The sequence below is a fragment of the Rhinichthys klamathensis genome, unplaced genomic scaffold (assembly GCF_029890125.1).
Source record: "Rhinichthys klamathensis goyatoka isolate OS25496 unplaced genomic scaffold, OSU_Roscu_1.1 h1tg000020l_1, whole genome shotgun sequence".
Taxonomy (NCBI): domain Eukaryota; kingdom Metazoa; phylum Chordata; class Actinopteri; order Cypriniformes; family Leuciscidae; genus Rhinichthys; species Rhinichthys klamathensis.
Window position 1 is genome coordinate 3404345 of NW_026606571.1, and position 19996 is coordinate 3424340.

Below are 19996 nucleotides of genomic sequence, written 5' to 3' on the forward strand. Positions count from 1 at the left end.
CAAGTCTTTCCTCTTTAATTGTCTGATAATGTGTGTTTTTCTTCTCAGGGGTATAGTAGCATGTACAACACTGTGATGCCTCAACTTTCAGCTCACCCGTTTATGTAGCTTATATATTCACTTATATTATACAGTGCTGGGGAGAACATTGGTTTACTTGTTTTTGTGGAACTCGCTTGGGCAAACTACTGCCATTCTCCTCCGAAACCGCCCAAAACAAAACACAGACACTTTCCCATACCTACTTTCTCTGCATTTTCATTTACTATTCATTATGATGTTCACTTCTTGCTCTGCTCCTCCCACCCTGTCATTAAATGATTCCACATGAATGAGCACTGCATTTATGTTTACGCAGACACACACCATTCTCAGGACACTATTACGTTTTATGCCCATTTTGTCTTACACACACACATTCTGTAAAATGGAGTCATTCCTTTATATGTACTGTTACTGTTGTTTACTTTCATAATCTAAATGAATAAATGTATTTAATTTGTAATAAAGTATATTAAAAAGCTGATGGTTTCTTGTGTTTCTCAGCACAGTGGCCCCAAAATGCATTTTGACATTTAAAAAATATTGCATAAAACAAAATATCAAACAAAGTGCCATTCTATATTTAAAACAAATATTTGTCTTTAAATTTTTAAATCTGGTAACACTTTACAATAAGGTTCATTAGTTAACATTAGTTAATGTATTAACTAACATGAACTAACCATGAGCAATACATTTGTTACTGTATTTGTTTATCTTTGTTAACGTTGGTTAATAAAAATACAGCTGTTCATTGTTAGTTCACAGTGCATTGACTAATGTTAACAAGATTTTAATAAAGTATTAGTAAATGTTGAAATTAACATTAAAAAGATTAATAAATGCTGTATAAGTGCAGTTCATTATTAGTTCATGCTAACTAATGTTGTAAACTAATGTTAACTAATTAACCTTATTGTAAAGTGTTACCTAATTATTTTATTTTTAATTTAAATCAATTGTTTTGCATAATGAGTGTTGTCCTGGATTAATTGTTCAAATACTTTTATAAGTCATAGTATAATATGGGTGGACTGCATAACCTTTAAAAAAACTACTGGAACACTCAAGATATCCCAGCATGCCTTTGAATGTGTCAGTTTTGCTTTAGCTAGTATAAGCGGTTTATGTAGGGAGCGTGAGAAAATATGGTTCCTCTATAAATAGATACAGATGTTTGCTACTCATGAATTGAATACTATTAAAAATGGATACAGTTTTCAAACAACATAACATTTTTGACACACAGACAGGAAAGATGTCTTCAGCAGAGTCTTAACAGGTCTGCCAAATATTGCTTGATCTCAAAATAATTAAATATGCATAAACAATTATAAAGATCATTTTAAATTAGAAAGCTAAAGTTCAGCTAAAACTATTCCCTCCCAGAATAAACTGCATTTACATGTCCAATCTGTGTTGCCATGACTTACTATTTATATAATTAAGAGGAAAAACTCATGGCCACTGAATTATAGTAAGGAAAGATTTAACACTGCTTCCTAGTGGACAAATAGGGAAGTTGCTCATCTTTACTCCAAAATGTGATGAGATACCATTGTAGATACAAAATTTAGTAAAGATACACTTGATAGAAAATCTTCTTTTTTTACATTTAATGGTGCATAATATGTATTTCCTTAACATATAAAATCTCTATTACAAATGCAAGGATTTAGTGCAGTGTGCCTATAGTAGCTCAGAGTTTGAAGAATATCTCTGGTTTCCCATCCTCCACTGCATCAAAAAACTTCTGATAGTCCTATGAACACAAACACAGAATATGCTTATATATATTTATAAAATATACTTTTTAATGGTTTTCACAAATGAAAAATGTGCCTTTGAAAAAATAAGACATGAACGCCTCACTAATGCTCAGGCATTAGTGGTAAAGTACACCCAGACACAGTGCATGTCTGGAATCTGAGTTGTGTGCTTATTTGCTCATTTGTGGGCGGCATGCGCTGTTCTGAGTATCATAAGAGAATGTCAAGATGTTCCCCAGGGCGGCAAGAGATCACAAAAAAACACTGGTGCACTTCAAGCAATGGAAACATCTATAGTCGATGGGAGTGTTTTAAAGGGTGTGTTTTTGTTTAGAAGAAAGTGAACAAGCTTGACAGGTCTCATGTGTCTATATGCAAAGGCTTTTGTTTTAAGTGTTGTTTGTGCAACAAAATTAATAGCCTTAAACATACACTTCAAAAACTTGTTTTGTACCTCCCAGTTACTTACTCAGTGGTTCAAAACACTTGTTGCAAAACCCATACAAGTATTTGTTTAGAATATTTCCATGTTTTTTATGCTTTAATACAGGACATAGCCTGCCCTTTGTGTGCTCTTCTTAATAACTGTAAAAGTGTCATTCTCTGGAAATATTTGATTTGTGTTTCCATGACTTAGAACTGATATAATTAACAGACAAGCTCATGCATACTGAACTTAGTCACATTATTTGATAGATTCAACACTGTTTAATGTGTAATGCAAAATCATTTTTTCAAATGAAAATATTTTCTTTCTAAACGTTCATCTGAATGATTTTAATGATATTAAAATGAAAATATGAATGCAAATTAAAATATTAATTGATTTTTATCATGACATCAGTTGTCATTTTTAAAGATAACACTTCTGCAAACTATAAGAAATAACAAATAATGATAAATTGGTTCAGACTGTTTAAAAGGAATCGCTGCTGTAAAAGTGTAGTAGATGGGTGCAGAAGTGTGGTGACCGTCTAAAGCTTGTCATAAAATCAAATCAGTTGACCATTTCCCTTGAGGTTGGTTTGATGCAGTTAAAATAGAGAGTACTTTCTGTCCTTTAATCTACAGGCCAGTATCAAAAACAAGATAGCAAAATAAGACTCACCCCACAGTATTTGTCCCCATTAAAGACCTGAGGGGGCATCGCTGAGGGGTTTCCCACTTTCTTCCTCATCTCCTCCTTCACATCAGTGCTTGTTGTGATGTCCAAAGTACGGTACTTGATCTTCTTGGAATCCAGGAACTGGAAAATCTCAGACTGATGTTGCTTTACCTGAAGAAACAGATGGAAAACAATGTACCTTTGACAACACACTTTCTTAAGACATGTGACAAGAAATTAACTATCTTTTATTTACTTCAAATCTTCATGTTCTTCAGCACCTAGGAAATGTTTTATCCTTCAACACACATACAAAGGCTTCACATAATCCAGAGGACACATTTGTATCACTGTAGAGATAACTTCTTAACTGATGTAATTTGACATAAAGACGACTGTCTAGCACGTTAACTAATATAAAAACATATAAACAGACAAGTTCATGTCATCATTCAGCACGTTTAGTTTCAAACAGCGAGTATCAAATGCTAGACAGTCAGAGTCAGAGAAGTCACAAATACAAGATACACACCTCTCTAGAGCCACTCACACTGCTGAAATACACCGTGACGGACATCTTTTTAAAATTATCAATTCAAAAGGTTTCTTGAAAAAAGAAGTGGCTGCCGAAGTATTTCTGTAAGCTGTGTGAGCGTTTACAAACAGTAAACTCAGCCAACTCAAGGACCAGGAAAGCAAGTTTTGACAGTTTACCTGACAGCCCCACCTACCACAAGAACTTCTTCCCCTCCCACACACTCACACACCATAAAATATATCAGTGTGGCATGCCTAAACTTGCATGAGGGGATTCTCTCTTTTTCTCCACCGAGATTACACAGTACATTAATTACAGTGCGCCCAACAAGTAAGTTACGTGGTCACTCATGTATTAAAATCATCCAGACACTAACGTTAGTTGGAAGCAGTTGAAAAAAAAAAATGTCTCAAAGGTCTAGAAAATGTATACATTTTAAGTGTGTTTTAAGTGAACAAATATACTAATTAAATATATACATATAAAAATAAAAATATTGAGGCGCGTATTTTATACCGTGTACATAACGCACCCTAGTGGTGGATTAAGGTGTCTACTGTCTATGCCATCGCTTTAAGAAGTATTAAAATGGCGTTCAATAATATTGATCAATATATTTTCTACATAAAAAAATCAGCAACAATTCTGAAATAGAACAAGCAAACTCTAGCCTGAAAGCCACAAAAAGATTTCCGCGTGGCTCTCCTCCATGCAGGCAGTGAGATGGACACCGTCGGTCGGGGCCTTTTGCGCTTAAAACAATGTCGTCGACGTTATGACGTCCTCTTTACCCGCAGTCAGAGGGAAGGTAGGGCGAGCTTTTGTAATCTCTGACTGAATCGGTCTTAAATTCTTGACATCCTGTCTTTAAAGTGATCAAAGATGTATCGGAAGGAATGGATATTAATATATCGATCGTATTATGCCTTTATTTCAGAAATCTATCCTTTCATCCATCGCTAATCTACAATGGCCGAGGAAGGGTGAGTGATTGTGTTCTCACTGCGCTATTTAGTAATGATGCATCCACACTTCAAGTATGCAATAATTGAATTTTTATAGAGAAAATATATTGAGTAACTGTGAATGTTAAACTTAGTTTTTACTTGCGCTCATGTTTCAAAGCCGTGTGACTTTATTCCGTTGAGTAATAACAGAATAAGCTGCGTAGTACAATGGGAGTAAACGCTGACCAGAGGCTGTTGCTCCACACGTGACTTTTGTTAATTTTTTGAAGCATTGATTTAGTTGCGAAGATTGGCCTAATATAAATTGTTAACGGAATAACTTAAGTCCAATTCAATATCTTTAAACCGTAAATATTGGCCTTCATATCTAAATGCATTCTTTTTTTGTGCCACACTAAAGTATGTGTTTTTATGCGTTTGTGTATATGTGAGTGACACACACACGCCTGTAACCTCTAAATCAACTCCATGTTGGGCCCTGTGTTAAATTACTTACTAGTACCGGTAGTAACTTTATAGGGTGACCTCGGCTATGATGAACTTTCAATCTTTAGTCGGATACCCCTTCACTCTAATTATGAGTGAGACATCATTCTGAGAAGCCGCAGGTCGTTAAACACACACGCGCGCACACACGCCTGACTCTTTTTACACCATAACAATCTTTTGTATGTTTCACAGCATCAGTGCCGGAGGTGTGATGGATGTCAACACCGCTCTGCCTGAAGTGCTGAAGACCGCGCTCATCCACGACGGTCTGGCCCGCGGTATTCGTGAGGCCGCCAAGGCCCTCGACAAGTAAGAAGTAACTTAAAATCTTTAAGATGTTGCTTTGTGTCTATGATGATAATTTGGCTCCCTCTTCTGAAGTCTCTGAGGACAACTGCCATTCGTTACCCAATTTCTGTCTGAGATACTGTTGACGTGTCGTTCACACCTGTTGGAGGAGATTGAAAGGTCATCATGATCTTTCTTTGTTCTTTTCACAGGCGCCAGGCTCATCTTTGCGTCCTGGCAGCAAACTGTGACGAGCCCATGTATGTCAAGCTGGTGGAGGCTCTCTGTGCTGAGCATCAAATCAACCTCATCAAGGTGGGAACGCTATCAGAATAACATTAATGCAGTATTATTATTGCTTCATCATCAAGTCAGAATTTAAGCATTTGCCCATATTATTAAAAGTCCTTACTGCAAGTGATTTTTATCACCTCTACGCTAGGGCTGGGCGATATGGAGTAAAAAATATCTCGATATATTTTGCTATATCTCGATATTCGATATATATCTCTATCTTTACAGGAAAATGGATGTGAATACAACTCAAAATATAGGCCTACAATCAATAGAAAATTAATTTTCCATAACAGAATGTAACCAAATGAGAAAATTCAAGGCAGACATGCACTATGGAAGTTTGATTAATGGATCAAAGAGTCATTGTTGTTTGATGCTTAAGAAACTTAAAACCTGGTTGTGGTACAGTGTCCGTGATTAGTTGTGAAATCTTTCATAAATTGAATCTTATTTAATCCTCCATATGAAAGTTTATGTGCTCGAATTATTTCTATTTATTAAACACACGGCCTGAATTTCGTTTTGGAAAATGGGGGGGAAAATCCCCCCTTAGATGATTCTCATGGGGGGATTTTTTTTTTTGTTTGAGGGGGAGAGGGGGGGGGGGGGGGGGGTCATTTTTTCCAAACAAAATTATTACATTTATCTTGCCTAAATGTTTGCGCTCATTGCATCTTTTCAATGGGGGTAATATTGTTGTTAAGAGTTTACACAACACAAGGAAGCTTGATTTAAATTGTTAAATTAAATTGAAAAAAGTTGCACAAATACAATAGAATAAAGATACAAATAAAGAGAAGTTTTTGAATAGGTCTAACATCTAATATCACTGATCTATATAGATCAGAATAGAAACTGAATAAAGTAATCAAATGGAAAATAACACTGGGTAATATTTTAGTCCTGAATAAATTAAATACATAGGCTATTAATCCTGATTCCTTTAGACTATCTTTTGTTGTATTGACAACAAAATTAATGACAGACACATATGGCTGCTGTCACTTTAAGAGCTAGTGCACGGATCGTGCGTTTTATGCTTATTAAAGACAAATGTTTAGAGTATGCTCACGAAGACCGAAATTGACAATTTTGCGTGTTAAAGCAATATAATCCGCGAAAAATAACTTTTGTTACTGGCCAGCTGTTTTTGAGGCGGATTTTCTATGAATGTGCGCTTAGAAAATAATCTCTCAGAGAGCGGGCGAGCACTGATTAGTTTAAAATCGCTTGAATGTTTAAACTGGTAAGACTTAAAAAGACGTGCAAATGGTAAACTTCAGTCACGATGCACTGCTGGCCCGATTGTGCAAGTGAATATTCCGTCATGTCCCGACTCCTAAACGCGAGTGTGTATTATCACTGCAGCGCTTGATGCTTGCCTTGCACAACACATTTTGAGAGAAGAGATAGAAGACGCGGCACCGCTGAACACTCACGCTGTTTGTGAAATTGCATCTGGCAGATAGTTGTTAAAATAATTATTTGATTTTATAATCTGTATGGATTACGATTGCGGGAATTTCCCGTATTATAAATGGGAGACCTGCGGGAATGATTAGAATTATGCGCAATACCCGCGCCGAAATTCGAGCCCTGCAATAGTTTAAAACAAGACGTTTGTAGTAGCCTAACGTTACTGATTACTGAGTCCATTAATCGAACTTCCATGCCTATTATATAGTAATTATATATTGTAGCATGTAGGCTACCAATTTACTAATGCAATTAATGCTCACACTCGGTTTCTCTCGTGCTCTGTCGCTCGCGCGCAGACACACTCGGAGTTTCTGTAGCCTCCGGGCTGGTTGCGGATGAGACAATTGTTGAATGAGACAACACGCGAGGTGAGGGGGAACAAAAGCAAGGGGGCGAGCACAGCACAGAGAAGGCAAACAAGCAAAGTGGCGAAATCAGGATTAAATATAAACAATATATACGATATGTCCAAATCCATATCGTGTTTAAAAAATATCTCTTATGTATTTTAAATATCGAGATATCGCCCACCCCTACTCTACGCTGTAGACTGTGTTGGTTTTAATTTATACTTCTGCGTCTTTGTCCATGTTGACGTGCAATTACACATGCATGTGAAACCCAAGGGAGGGGTTCTAGCAGACCAATCACAGCGCTTGCAGTCTGCGTAGAATTGACGCGTTGTTACATTTTTGGAGGTGCGCATGTCAGGGTACGCCGAAGGGTACGCGTGCTACACACAGCCTACGACGTGAGTTCGGCGCAGAAGTATAAATTGGACTTTACGATTTGTTTTCAATCCTGTCGATTCGCTGAACTCCATATTTTGTATGTTTTCTTCTATTTAAAGTCCCCCTGTGGTGAAAATCAAGCTTTTAATGTTTGTCTATGTGGTGTTTTTAATATGCATCAAGTCAAACCATGTACAAATTCATGTCAACACCATTGCTGAGTATTTTCTCCTTAAAATTGCTGTGAACCAAAGACCGTCTCATAAACCTTTCAACAAGTGGATCTCTGAGCTGGTGTGAGTGAAGGTGCGGATAATTTGCATATTCATAGATCCGCGTATACTAAATGAGGCAATGGTGTAGAGTTAGATTCAAGCTATTTTAAGACATGAAGACATTTAGGAAAACTTTTAAATGTAATTTTGGTTATCAAAGATAAGTTAAGGAATAAAATTAACTACAGGGCGACTTTTAACGCGCTTGATTCAGATTATCACATTAGGAGTCATTCTGTAAACTGAATCGCATGTATCCGCTAAGAGACATTCAAAATATACAGTGCTGTGAGTCTCAGGATTGAAACCCAATGTCCTGGTGGTCTATAAAATTAGCAAAGAAACCCCATATGCTTGCATTGAAAGAGAACTGAGCTCTGGCATTGGGCTCTTTTGAATTGGGCCACCCAGAACATCCTAATAACGGTTGCAATTAACTAAAGCCTATTCTTGTGGCAGGCATCACTCATGTTTCCCTTCAGAAAATGTTGATCTAGTTTCTTTTTATTGCTCATTAAAAATCTTAATTGGGGCCGGAGCGCCGATGGTGCAAGGACCCTCTTGGAATTGCTTTGTTTTGTAAAGTGTGTTCTCTTGGATTTTGCCAACAACTTCTTTGCACCCATAAGCCTGATGTGAATTAAAATGCCTGAATTGCTGCTTAAAGGTGTGTAGTTGCAAAATATAACCGTCTCCGTGGCCTCTTCCATAGGTTGATGACAATAAGAAGCTCGGTGAGTGGGTCGGTTTATGCAAGATCGACAGAGAGGGCAAACCCCGCAAGGTGGTGGGCTGCAGCTGTGTAGTCATCAAGGTTCGTATCCAGAATCTGTTTTTAATTTACTTCATGTTTCCTTAATCTTAAATGATGCATTCTGTAAGTTGGGCTTCAAATTTAGGGTGTTTAAGCCAGGTCGAGTCCAGATACTGGCTCTCTGTGCCCCGTGTCTGTTTTTTAAACATGTCTTGGCAAGATTGAACGCCTGAACACGAGCCTCATGGTCCTGTTTTGACTCTCGAGGTCCCTAGAAGGGCAACAAGTGCTTAATCTACTGGATAACTGGGAGATATATATTTTGTTTACTTCTATTTATTGCAAGGATTGCATTGATCTGATGTGTTAAAAGGTTTATTTAAAGTATCTAATGTATTCATGTGTCAATCTGCAGGACTACGGCAAAGAGTCCCAGGCTAAGGACGTCATTGAGGAGTACTTCAAATCCAAGAAATAAGGCGCCAAATAAAACATCTTTTGGAAACGAAATGTTGTTGTGTTCTTTAAATTGTAACAGATCATGCAAGTTTACCTGAATTAAATGTGGGGTTTATCTGAAAACCCCTTTTGTTTGTAGGAGTTTAAACTGAGGGAAATTCAAACACTTTAAGGTAAAGTCAGGGCTTCTGATCTCATTTGGTTCTTGAGGGGTATTTAAGCTAGGGTTGGCAATGTTCTTCATAGACACTTTTTGTTATACTGGTTGAAACTCTTAACATCATGATAGAAGTGGTTTAAACAGTAAAATTACTTATCTTATGTGGTAGTCTTAGGACCCAAAAAATGTTATCCTATTAATGCATTAGGTCCAAATAACAAGAATGAGTATAAAACAATTGTGCTTTGAGAGGTAATTCAACTTTTTCACGTGTAGAGGTCTGTTACCCCCAACACTGCCTTTTAGATGAGATTTGGAAACACCTGATTGATTAATTGAGGTTCAGACTGAAAAGAACTAGCAATGTAAATTTCTGAGGGTTCCTCAGAGCTGAGCTAAATTGGTCTATTTTCGACATAAGAATTGTCAGCTAATAAGTAGTCTGAGTTGGGCTCCCATAGAGTTGTACCTTCACTGGTTGTAGATTTTGATGGAGCCGCTCATGTCCCGAAATCAAAGACGCGTGACATTCAACTTGTATGAAGTTCTTTGCTGGTTGAACGAAAACAAACTCAATTGCATTTGAAATAATTGAAGCTGTATTATATATCTTGTAGTTTATAGTTTTCACATGATTTTATACAATTTTATTAATTGGTTTAATACACACAGTATACTGTGTTTTTACTGTTTTGTTGAATACAGCATCTCTTCAGTTCCAATCAAGAGGATGTCTGAAAATCTCTGAAATGTGTAAAAAAAAAAAAACTTTGGTTTTCATGCCCTAAGAGCAATAAAATGGGAAAATTCTGACTGGTTATCTATGCATGAAAGGGTTAATGCCATCTCTTGTGATGCTTTGTGCTTTGTGCAATTGTAGTATTTAACAGTGCATGCTCCTAAAAAGAATACAGGAATACTTTAACAAAAATAAAAAAATTCCAAATTGCATGGCTTTAAAATAGTATGAATCTCTGTCATTCAGTTAAAGTGAACATGCTTTTGAAAAGCTTTTTTTTTTTTTATTACATTGAAAAATAGTGTTGGGACTTGCATTACCTGAATAAGAAACCTCAGAACTATGCAACCAGCGTTACATCAGGATGAAACTACAGCAAGATGCTAGTTATAACAACTAAAAATTAACCAAACCTATTAAAGCTTTAAAAGATTTTTTTTTTCTGATGCTTGACTTTTATTTTCCTTTTCTTTCCAGCTGTCATGATTTGAATCAAAATACAAATGAGCGTTTCCTCACATAAAAAAAAAAAAAATCTTTGGATTGTAAATGTCTTTCCTTCAGAGGCACCAGTATTGACAGCAGATTAAATGTTTTTTTTTTTTTTAACATTTAGAAAATAGAGAACTCAAGAAAATCTCAATTGTTTACATTTTTCATTTATCTACATACATTCTCAAAATAAAAACTGACACACGAAACATCTTATAAGGCACAACAAATTATACACAGACTTTTTTTTTGTCAAAAACTTACAAAAAAAACCCAGACAAAATCAAAACGATACCATGTGAAAACACAGCGTCCTTTAGTGTTTAATCTAGTTCCTGTAAAATAATTTACATGAGTTGTGTGTCTATTCTAAATGCTCCTTGTTAGAGTACAGCGCTTGTTGTTTAAGTGGAGATGAAGTCTACAGTACAGAGAGATAAAGCTCCTGTAGATGAGTGTGGATATATGCGCTTTCAAGGGTTCACCTCAACCCTGGAAGAACTCACCTCATTCAGACATGAAATGCAGTGTGTGTGACGTAAGACCTTAGTAAGCTCTTTACAAGCCTGGTTTGACCATTATAATCCCATTTTCCCTCATACTAGTCTGTCCTAGTCTTCTTAAGACAGTGCAGAATTATCTTAAAAGCCAGAGTTTTCTTAAAAATAATCAAAAAGACAACAACAACAACAACATAAAAAGAGATTGCAGTGTACTCTTGTTCTTAAATAGTTGTACAAAAAAAGGCCTATGATACAGGTGTCGAGTGTTACAGGTACTCGAACTCCAGTGCTTGATGGAGGGCAAGCAGGTCAGAGTGGCTGGATATCCGCCAGAAGGGCATGTTGTGCTGTGGGGACAAACAGACTGTGAGTTTGAGTTTGAAAAGAGTCGTAAGGAATATCTTTGCTGAACATTCATTTACAGAGTCAGCCACTAAGATTTGGTCTATTCATAAAGTTGGTTATAGTTCACAACAGTTCTCTTCATTCCTGAAAACACGGTGAGAGATCCATCAACCAGACCACATATAGAAAAAAATGTATAATAACAACAGTCTCTGATACATTATTTAGTCCACAACTATCTACAGAGGGTTTATAAAGAGTTTAGTGAAGCATTTACAAACACATTTTTATTAGATAGCTTAAAAACCGTAACACTTTACACAAAGGTTCATTTTATTAATATTGCATATTATTTTTAATTAACAGTATTTTACATTATTTATTAATCTAGTTACATTTTCATTTGAACTCTTTCCCTGCCATTGACGGGCATTTCCAGCTTTCCACTGTTATACAGTAGGGGGCGCTAGGACACCTTCTGACAGAGTACAGAATCTCCTGATCAAAACACAGGCGAAGAAGAAGCAGAAACAAGCCACATGCAAGTATATATTTTTAAAGTCTATGATGCAAGTATATGATTATGTAAATTAATAATACTGCCGAATGAAATGAAAAATGCCGAATTAAATGTTTATACAACTAAACATTCTGGGGGCTGTGAAACTTGTAAAAATGATCAAAAATGCTGGCGGTGGCAGGCAACCTTTTTCAAAAACACTGGCAGGGAAAGAGTTAATTATACTAATCATTTATAATGTTAACAAATTGAACCTTTTTGTAAAGTGCTTTCAGTACAATCTAATTGTATATATTATTCATTTTATATAACAAACTTTACCATTTTTACTATGAACTAAATTGATTTAGAAATTTTAAATAAACCCTTTACAAATCCTTCACCCTAACAAGCTAAAGACTTGCGAAACAGAAACATCCTTTTCGCAAACAATCTTGAATCTACCGTTCAAAAGTTTGGGCTCCGTAAGATTTTGTAATGTTTTTGAAAGACGTCTCTTATGCTCAACAAGACTACATTTATTTTTGATCAAAATACAGTAATATTGTTAAATATCTTATTACAATTTAAAATAACTGTATTCTATTAATATATTTTAAAATGTATTTATTCCTGTGATGGTAACGCTGCATTTTCAGCATCATTACTCCAGTCTACAGTGTCACATGATCCTTCAGAAATCATTCTGATATTTGGTGTTCAAGAAACATTTCTTATCGATGTTGAAAACGGTTGTTCTGTTTAATAACAGGTTTTTTTTATGAATGAGTTCAAAAGAACAGTGTCTATTTGAAATAAAATTAAATATTTATAACCGTCTTTACTGTCACTTTTGATCAATTTAACGCATCCTTGCTAAATCTTTCAGACTCCAAACTTTTGAACAGTATAGTGAACATTAAAACGTACATCATTGCACAAACTTTGTTTAGAAATGCTGCACAGTAGTTTCCTAGAACAAAAGTATTCAACTGGGTCTTTAGGTTCAGCACCTCAGCAGATCATCCACACAATCAGAATCTAATCTCAGACAGAGTTAGTACTGGTGTCCTATGAGATGCGATTAGATGCCTGGGAACTTAGAGAACCCTCAGTTGAATAGCTCTGTTCTAGATCGCTTGGGATCTGAGAAAGAAAAGCTAGTCCCAGATGATAATAAGAGGAAAAAAGCAACCGCTACTGACATCCACTGTAGAGGCGGATGACTACAGACGAGGAAATAAATGAAGCACACAAGCTGCCGATCAGTTTCATCTAAAGCTCTACAGCACACACAGGCAGGAAGTCCAATCTGAGAGTCACACACTGCTTCTGGTTCACCTGGGGGTCGTTACCTTGGCAGCGGCCTGCTCCTCTTCCACACCATCCCCAATAACAACATACACTACCTTCCTGCCAAACCTCTGCATTACGCGCTCAAAGCAACTCTCTTTGCCTGCAACATAAACAAGGTGAGAGGTCAGAGGTGAGATTTTACCTGGCTGGCTGCATGCTCCTCATCGCGCCCATCGCCAATCACAACATACGTTATGTTAGTGCCAAACCTGGATACTATACGTTCAAAACAGCTCTCTTTACCTGCGGAAACAAGGCATAGTCTTATCACACACTAACAAGCACACACTCGGAACTGAGCAAGCCGCATTAGGCTACCCGATTATTTGAGAGCAGAAAGAAAAAGAGATGCTTTTTTCACATTTGAAGAAAAAAACTAAAAACTGCATGAATTCAAACCGACAGTCCCTCTTGCACACAGACAAACCCTGACCTCACAAACATTTTGTTCTTACGGTTACCATGACAGTGAGCATGGGATTTGTAATTGTGTGGAATCGGGCTTTGGGTCAACAAGACAGCTAAGCATTTTGGTGTAGTTACAGAAGATGATGATGGATTTGATTTGAAACACAAGCTCCTTCAGTAATGTTTTTGCAATAAATAAATATGTTTTTTGTTTGTTTTGTTTTTACAAATAACACTTGGAAATGAAATGCAATGAAATAAAAAAAACTGTGTAAATAACATTTGTATTTTAAATTCAATTAAATTGTAAAAGAAAACAAAAAGGGAAAAAAATGTTTAAATAACATTTGAAAATAAATACAATAATGAAATTAAATTGTGTAATGGCAACATAAAAAGAAAACAAAAAATGTATTTTATGGATATTTTTAAATTAAATGAAATTAATTAACTGTTTTTTTTTTTATTTTATTTTTTTTGTTTTTTAACTTTGATATTATTTTCAATTATGGTTGTAACTGTTTACAATTACGGTTGGTAACTGTTTATGATGTGTTAATTATGTATTCTCAATGATCTTAAGTGGCTACAGATGGAGCTTTGTTGATTGGTCATGTGTTTATTTTAAATGGGATGAGTTTGAAGATTTGTATATGACCGAAACGTTGCTAATAAAACATTTTTATATTACTTGCAAGTACTGATAGTGTGTGGGAGTTCCTTATTTGCAAATTAAATGAAATTAAAAGTACAAATAACATTTAGATTTTAAATTAACTTAAATTGTGTAATGGCAACATAAAAAGAAAGCATAAAAATGTACAAATAACATTTACATTTTATTTTATGGATATTAAAAAATAAAATAAGTAAATAAAAAGTACAAATAACATTTAAATATTAAATAAAATAAAAAGTTCTATTTTAAATTAAAGAGAGAAAACAGTACTAATAACATTTAAATTAATCTTGTTAATCTTAACCTTTTTCTTTTCTTTATTTAAATTAAATTAGATTAAATATATTTTAGCTTTAGTACTTAGTCATGGAATTATTTGAGAAACCAATAGCACATTTTTCAGAGTTCAGATTTAAAATAAGAAAGGAAAAGCAGTTGTATCTGTATTTACACAGGAATCACAATCACCGGAAGCAACATATCAGCTCAAATAGGCCGTTTCAGAATAGAGAGTGGAGTAAACCCAGACGGCTGTTTATGAAGAAGCGGAACGAAAGAAGAACTTAACGCTGGCAGATGATGAGAGATCAGCCAATCAGAATCAATTACACATGAATAGACAGAGAGTGAATGGGAATGCTATGACCAGGTCATCCTGATCTGTTTTGATTTATGATTTAATGCGAGCCAAAGCATGTTACACACACACACACTGAACTCTACTTTACCCCTGACTGCAGAAAAAGAGTCTGGAAATAAAACATGATGAACCCAAGGTGAAGTCTGCTGTATGGACCTGTGTAACAGAACTCACCTATTTTGGTTGCGCTGTAAATGTTTTCAACGGGAAACACAGAGCCCAGGCTATACAACAGCACCTTAGCGAGCGCAGGTATTAACTGTGTCGTTGTCACCAAGACGTTGACACAGTTACTCCTGTGTGTGCATGTGAGAGAGAGAGATTGTTTTTTTTTTGCTGTGTAAGCTATAGTCCTTAATGGTAGAGGCTGATGATGCTGAAGAGACAGACCTGGAGCTGATGATTGACAGGGACTTGAGCGCAGTGGTCAGCCATGAGTCCGTGAGAGCCTCAACCTCTGCCCTCAGCTGGAGCCACGCCTCTCTCTTAGCCGGCCCCAGCAACCCTGAAAAAGATCATGAACAAAACCACACATTCATAACTAGTGTGTGTTTTATGGCATAAATATATATGGGAAAAACCTGGAGTTAATAATGGGCGCAATGCAGATCGTTCATGAATTAACTATTAGGGTTTAGATTTGAATGCTTAACCATTAAATTATCAAAACATCACTTTAAAAAAAAATCAACAAGATATTACTACATTTAATAGCATTTTGTTAATAAAATGTCAGAATATTTAGAATCTGACTGTGAAATCACAGCAGGTTTGGTCATTTTCTGTCACAACTTAAAAAATCTGATGGCGTTGCATTGTGGGATTCCACAATGGTGAAAAAGCCATTACCCGAATGCTTGAATTATTATTCATAATGCTGAATACTTTAAGTTAAACTGTGTGATCCATTGGTACCTTTGGAGCAGTGATGATATTGTTAACTAAAATAAAAAAAATATTAAAAAAATATTTTCGTTAATCGAAAGCTTAAATAAAATAAAATAGATTAATAACTTCAAATTCAAGTATTAAGATTCGTTAACTAATAAAAATGATAATAGCACAACAAAATTACTAACATGCAAACTAAAATGAAAATAAAACTGAAAATATAAAAATAAAAAGACAATTCAAAATATTAATAAATACTATAATATTATATAAATAAAACGAAAATAGGACTATCGAAATGTAGAATTAATCCTGTAAAAATGACTTTGAAGATATTTGTACTTGTAATCAAATCTCACCTCCCACATTGTTTTTGTAGGTGCAGTACATCTCCTTGACTCTTCTGTATCGGAAGGCTAACTTCCTCATCCAGTCGACTCCGCCCCTAACACCTGTTGCTAGGCAGAGACTTGCGCTTGTTGCAGCTGCATGGAAGCCATCAGTGGCAAAACTGTAAGTACTGTTGATAATAACAATAACAGTCTCGTTTTACGTACAAGTAAAATACATATTCGGTCATATTTAAGGGCATATTCTGACAGCGGCATTGAATAAGTAATAGGTGTCTTTAAATGTAAGAATAGTTTGAAATCAATGTTTAAATACTGTCATAAGAATTAAATTATAGTGCTGTTAAACTCACCCGAGGTCCTGTCCGTTATCATCTGAAGAGGCGTCATCAATGTGCACCTGGTCACACTCCTATTCAAACACATAGTGTTGTTACTACAGTTAACCAGCAGGGGGCCACAGTGTTACAAACACTCTGATTGGAAGAAAAATGATAAAAACAAGTCAGACAAAGGGAAAGGAGTTTATTTACCTCTAAATCGTTAAAAAATAGATGTGTATCAGCAAGATTGAAGATCATCTCCTCCATCCTTAAACCAAGAGTCACAGCCAAAGGAGGGTCCTGAGAATTTAAATATTATTAGGACATTTTTACTTGATAACTCATCATCATCAACGGCAGCAGCAACATTAACAAACCTAGCATAGTTAAAGTTTTAGACAATTTTGCATTGGAGCTGTTTTGTTGTTGTCGGGACACTCAGTGTGCGTCCTTTGTTTTTTGGACATTTTTAAGGAGTCAAAGTCACACTCCTGATGCAAAGGCTGTTCAAAAAGGAAGGCGAATTTATTATTATACCTTTTAAACTACTTTTTTTTGTCAAAATTAAGGCAGCTTTGAATGTATTGTAGAGAAAACAATCCCAGAATGCACTGCAACACGCACAGCTCATCAAAATGGCAAATTGAGCCATTGTCCGTGTAAAGGCAGTTATAACTGTAAATGATTAATTATATGAAAAGAACAAGTTAAGATAGATCATAAGTTTGAATGAATATGCAAATAGATGTAAGACAGAGGACCAAACGCAATTCAGTATGCAAAAATGACAAATGACATAATTGCTGCCAGTTACATTTTGAAGTCAATGAGAGAAGAAATAATAATTTAATAATAATTTTAATAACTTAATTTTAACCCTCATATGCATTCCGATTTTGGGAGAGAAAAAAACATTGCAAGTCTATAAAAATAAACATCATTTGGGTTTTTTTCCAGATATATGATTTTTTTAAAGTATATTTATACAAAATACAACATTGATATATTAAAAAAAAATTACTGAAATTATCTATAAAAACAGAACAAATGCTAACCAGATTGTTGGAGGAATACCAATAAAATCAGTTATTAAGAGTGCAGGTTACATAGCCACGAATTCTGCAGTTTTGGCTCAATATCAACAAATTACATGTGCATTTTGCTTGTTGAATATAATGTTCCCCGTTTCCATCAAATGATGACAGATTCTACACTTGTCTCAGAACATCAGACACTCTCACCCTTCAAACTACACACACACACACAGTGAAAGATCGAGAGAGGGGGAGGGCACCCAGCTGTAAAAATCATCATATGTGATGGAGTTTGTTGGCTCAGAGGTGATTGGCTGAGACAGTGAACGAGAATAGAAAAGCACACACACACAAAGTTAATGGCGAAACTGACAGAGATTGGAAATGATGATTCAACTGTTTGAAAATGTTTAAACGTAATCTAAGCATACGTTCAAAAATAATTGAGGTGATTTTTTTTTCAGTCAAAATAAACAATTCGAGAAATACTGGCGTAGAGCTGCTTTTCCCACTTTTGAACTCTGAGGTTTGGTAATTTCACAATCTTTGCAGTGATTAACTCATAGATCGGTGTGTGCTTGTGTGCTGGCGCTTGAGCGTGACAGCATGTGCAATGTCTCTGACGGGAGTGCCTAAGAACGGAGGGTTTTCATCGTCACAGAGCCTGCAGAAATAGCCCCAGAGCCGTGAATAGCCGCAGCTGTCTCTATGTCTCTCACCAACTGAACGACAAGAAGTGAGGGAAGGTGTCACAAGAAGTCTGACGCTTCACACTCCTTGAGTCCGGCCGTCACAGTGCTAAATCTAATTACTCTGTGTTCATCTGTGCTCTGCTTATGATAGAAGCGCACAGTTGAGGGAGTCAAAATTTAGGGTCAAGATTCAAATTTTACCATTGCATTCTGGAGATATACACTGTAAAAAAACATTTTTCAAAGTTGTAAATAAAGCTTATTGGGGTACGTTTTACAAGAAAATATTAATTCAGTTTTTCTACTTTAAAATTTCATGTTTAGTTCAATGCGTTGGTTGCTGTTTCTTTGTAAAATTTACTAGCTATTTCTGAGTAAAAATAGTTTTTTCAGTGTATGAGGTAGCTTTATAGAGCAAGAAAAAAAATGTCAGCAAGAAAGAAATCAGGGTAACGGGCAAAATTCTGTGCGAATCGGTTTTGCTTTAACCATTTATTGCTGTTATTAGATCACTGACACGACCTTACACATTGTCAGCTTACTAAGAATAATCAGGAATCGCAGGAGGACACTTACTGTTACTATAGTGGAGGGAGGCGCGTGTTTAATGTGTGCATAGTACTTGTGTTTGCTCTCACCTTGCCATATTTCTGTGCATAGGAGCCTGTGAGGAGCGAGTGAAACACAATGATTGTCTCATCCAGATCCCAAACAAACACCCTCTGTAAAAACATTCAGACACATGTTTGATCTCAGTAAACAAACAGTGATGACACAAGGATTAGGTAGTGAGAGAGTAGATTTACATTAGATGATTTAAGCATCTGCTTCAATTGTATGTGCATTTATGAGGTGTGTATCCATCTATCTATCTGAACATACCTCAAGATCACTGTCAGGTGGTGGGGAGGGGTTGTTCTTTCTGCCCCGCCCTCTTGCTTTAGCCCCACCCCCTCGGCACGCCCGGTCCTCCATCTCTTTGATAGGTGTGGATGGGCTCTGCCCCGCCTCAAACTCACCTGCACATGGGTAACCAAGAAACATTTATGAGACACATTAAGGCCTGGTTTTACAGACAGGGCTTGGACTAAGCCTTAGTTCAATTAGGGCATTTAAGTAGCTTTTATAAATGTGCCTTAGAAAAAAACATTACTGGTGTGCATCTTGAGACAAAACAATGACACTGACATATTTGAAGATATGTCAGAGCAAGTAGCTTTCAGTTAAAACAGCTCAAACATGCATTTTAATCTGGGACTAGTCTTAAACATTGTCTGTGAAACCGGGGGTAAAGCTTTTAAAAAAAGTCGTTGGCTTAAATATGCATGTTTGTGCCTTAATCAAAAAATTAATAATAATAAAACTTTTTTTTAAATAAAAGTTTTCAGTTTTTGGACTAAAATTCCACCTAATACTTTATATTCAGATAATGCCGAAATAAAGATAAGGATTTGCTCTCATAGTATTTTATTTTAATCAGGGGATCTAAAGTGACAATGCTTCTACTGTATATGTACATTTTCAAGGTTTTTTTTTATAGATATTTAAAGAAAAACACAAACATTTTACATGAGTCATAAAAGTGGAAAACTGGCGCGTCTGATAGAATATAGTGTGTGTGTGCGTATGCGTGTGAGCAAGTTTACTGTAATGTGCTCTGCTGAACTGCAGCCAAGCTAAATCACTGAGAA

General features: G+C 35.8%; 3 protein-coding genes and 2 non-coding genes across 16 annotated transcripts in view; 3 read left to right on the forward strand and 2 right to left on the reverse strand.

The window, feature by feature from the left end:
* Positions 1-1559: 1559 nt before the first annotated feature.
* Positions 1560-3632, reverse strand: zgc:153284 (uncharacterized protein LOC751696 homolog). The gene is made up of 3 exons (XM_056239756.1): positions 3449-3632; positions 2920-3087; positions 1560-1804 (listed from the first exon to the last, which is right to left on the reverse strand). The coding sequence occupies exons 1-3, from the start codon at positions 3491-3493 to the stop codon at positions 1742-1744; spliced, it is 276 nt and encodes a 91-aa protein (XP_056095731.1). The 5' UTR covers positions 3494-3632; the 3' UTR covers positions 1560-1741.
* Positions 3633-4158: 526 nt separating this feature from the next.
* Positions 4159-9241, forward strand: rps12 (ribosomal protein S12). The gene is made up of 6 exons (XM_056239752.1): positions 4159-4262; positions 4392-4437; positions 5104-5220; positions 5412-5514; positions 8694-8795; positions 9151-9241. Exons 2-6 carry the CDS (start codon positions 4424-4426, stop codon positions 9211-9213), a joined length of 399 nt encoding a protein of 132 aa, XP_056095727.1. The 5' UTR covers positions 4159-4262; positions 4392-4423; the 3' UTR covers positions 9214-9241.
* Positions 4952-5025, forward strand: LOC130075797 (small nucleolar RNA SNORD101). Its single transcript, XR_008805577.1, has one exon. It is a non-coding gene; the product is annotated as a small nucleolar RNA SNORD101 (small nucleolar RNA).
* On the forward strand, positions 5256-5340 carry LOC130075804 (small nucleolar RNA SNORD100). Its single transcript, XR_008805578.1, has one exon. It is a non-coding gene; the product is annotated as a small nucleolar RNA SNORD100 (small nucleolar RNA).
* A 1491-nt stretch (positions 9242-10732) lies between the features above and the next one.
* eya4 (EYA transcriptional coactivator and phosphatase 4) overlaps positions 10733-19996 on the reverse strand; it is a 40031-nt gene continuing 30767 nt past the window's right edge. For 5 of the 12 annotated variants that reach the window (XM_056239793.1, XM_056239786.1, XM_056239779.1 and 2 more), the window contains 9 exons: positions 19188-19324; positions 18944-19027; positions 16790-16879; positions 16610-16668; positions 16266-16426; positions 15406-15520; positions 15190-15311; positions 13274-13388; positions 10733-11435 (listed from right to left, as the gene is read on the reverse strand). In XM_056239793.1, the coding sequence (XP_056095768.1) occupies positions 11255-11435; positions 13274-13388; positions 15190-15311; positions 15406-15520; positions 16266-16426; positions 16610-16668; positions 16790-16879; positions 18944-19027; positions 19188-19324 (1064 nt within the window). In that variant the 3' untranslated portion in view covers positions 10733-11254. Of the gene's footprint in view, positions 11436-13273; positions 13389-13430; positions 13532-15189; positions 15312-15405; positions 15521-16265; positions 16427-16609; positions 16669-16789; positions 16880-18943; positions 19028-19187; positions 19325-19996 lie in introns of all 12 variants that reach the window. The other 7 variants (XM_056239821.1, XM_056239842.1, XM_056239851.1 and 4 more) reach the window with 2 other exon arrangements.

Excerpts from the sequence above, each read along its gene's own strand:
- rps12 (XM_056239752.1), top strand. Across the intron at positions 5,221-5,411 it reads GCCGCCAAGGCCCTCGACAA|GCGCCAGGCTCATCTTTGCG; the intron begins GTAAGAAGTAAC and ends TTCTTTTCACAG. Across the intron at positions 5,515-8,693 it reads ATCAAATCAACCTCATCAAG|GTTGATGACAATAAGAAGCT; the intron begins GTGGGAACGCTA and ends CCTCTTCCATAG.
- zgc:153284 (XM_056239756.1), bottom strand. The coding sequence starts at position 3,493 with ATGTCCGTCACGGTGTATTTCAGCAGTGTGAGTGGCTCTAGAGAG. Across the intron at positions 3,088-3,448 it reads GTGTGAGTGGCTCTAGAGAG|GTAAAGCAACATCAGTCTGA; the intron begins GTGTGTATCTTG and ends CTGTTTCTTCAG. Across the intron at positions 1,805-2,919 it reads ATGGGGACAAATACTGTGGG|GACTATCAGAAGTTTTTTGA; the intron begins GTGAGTCTTATT and ends TTGTGTTCATAG.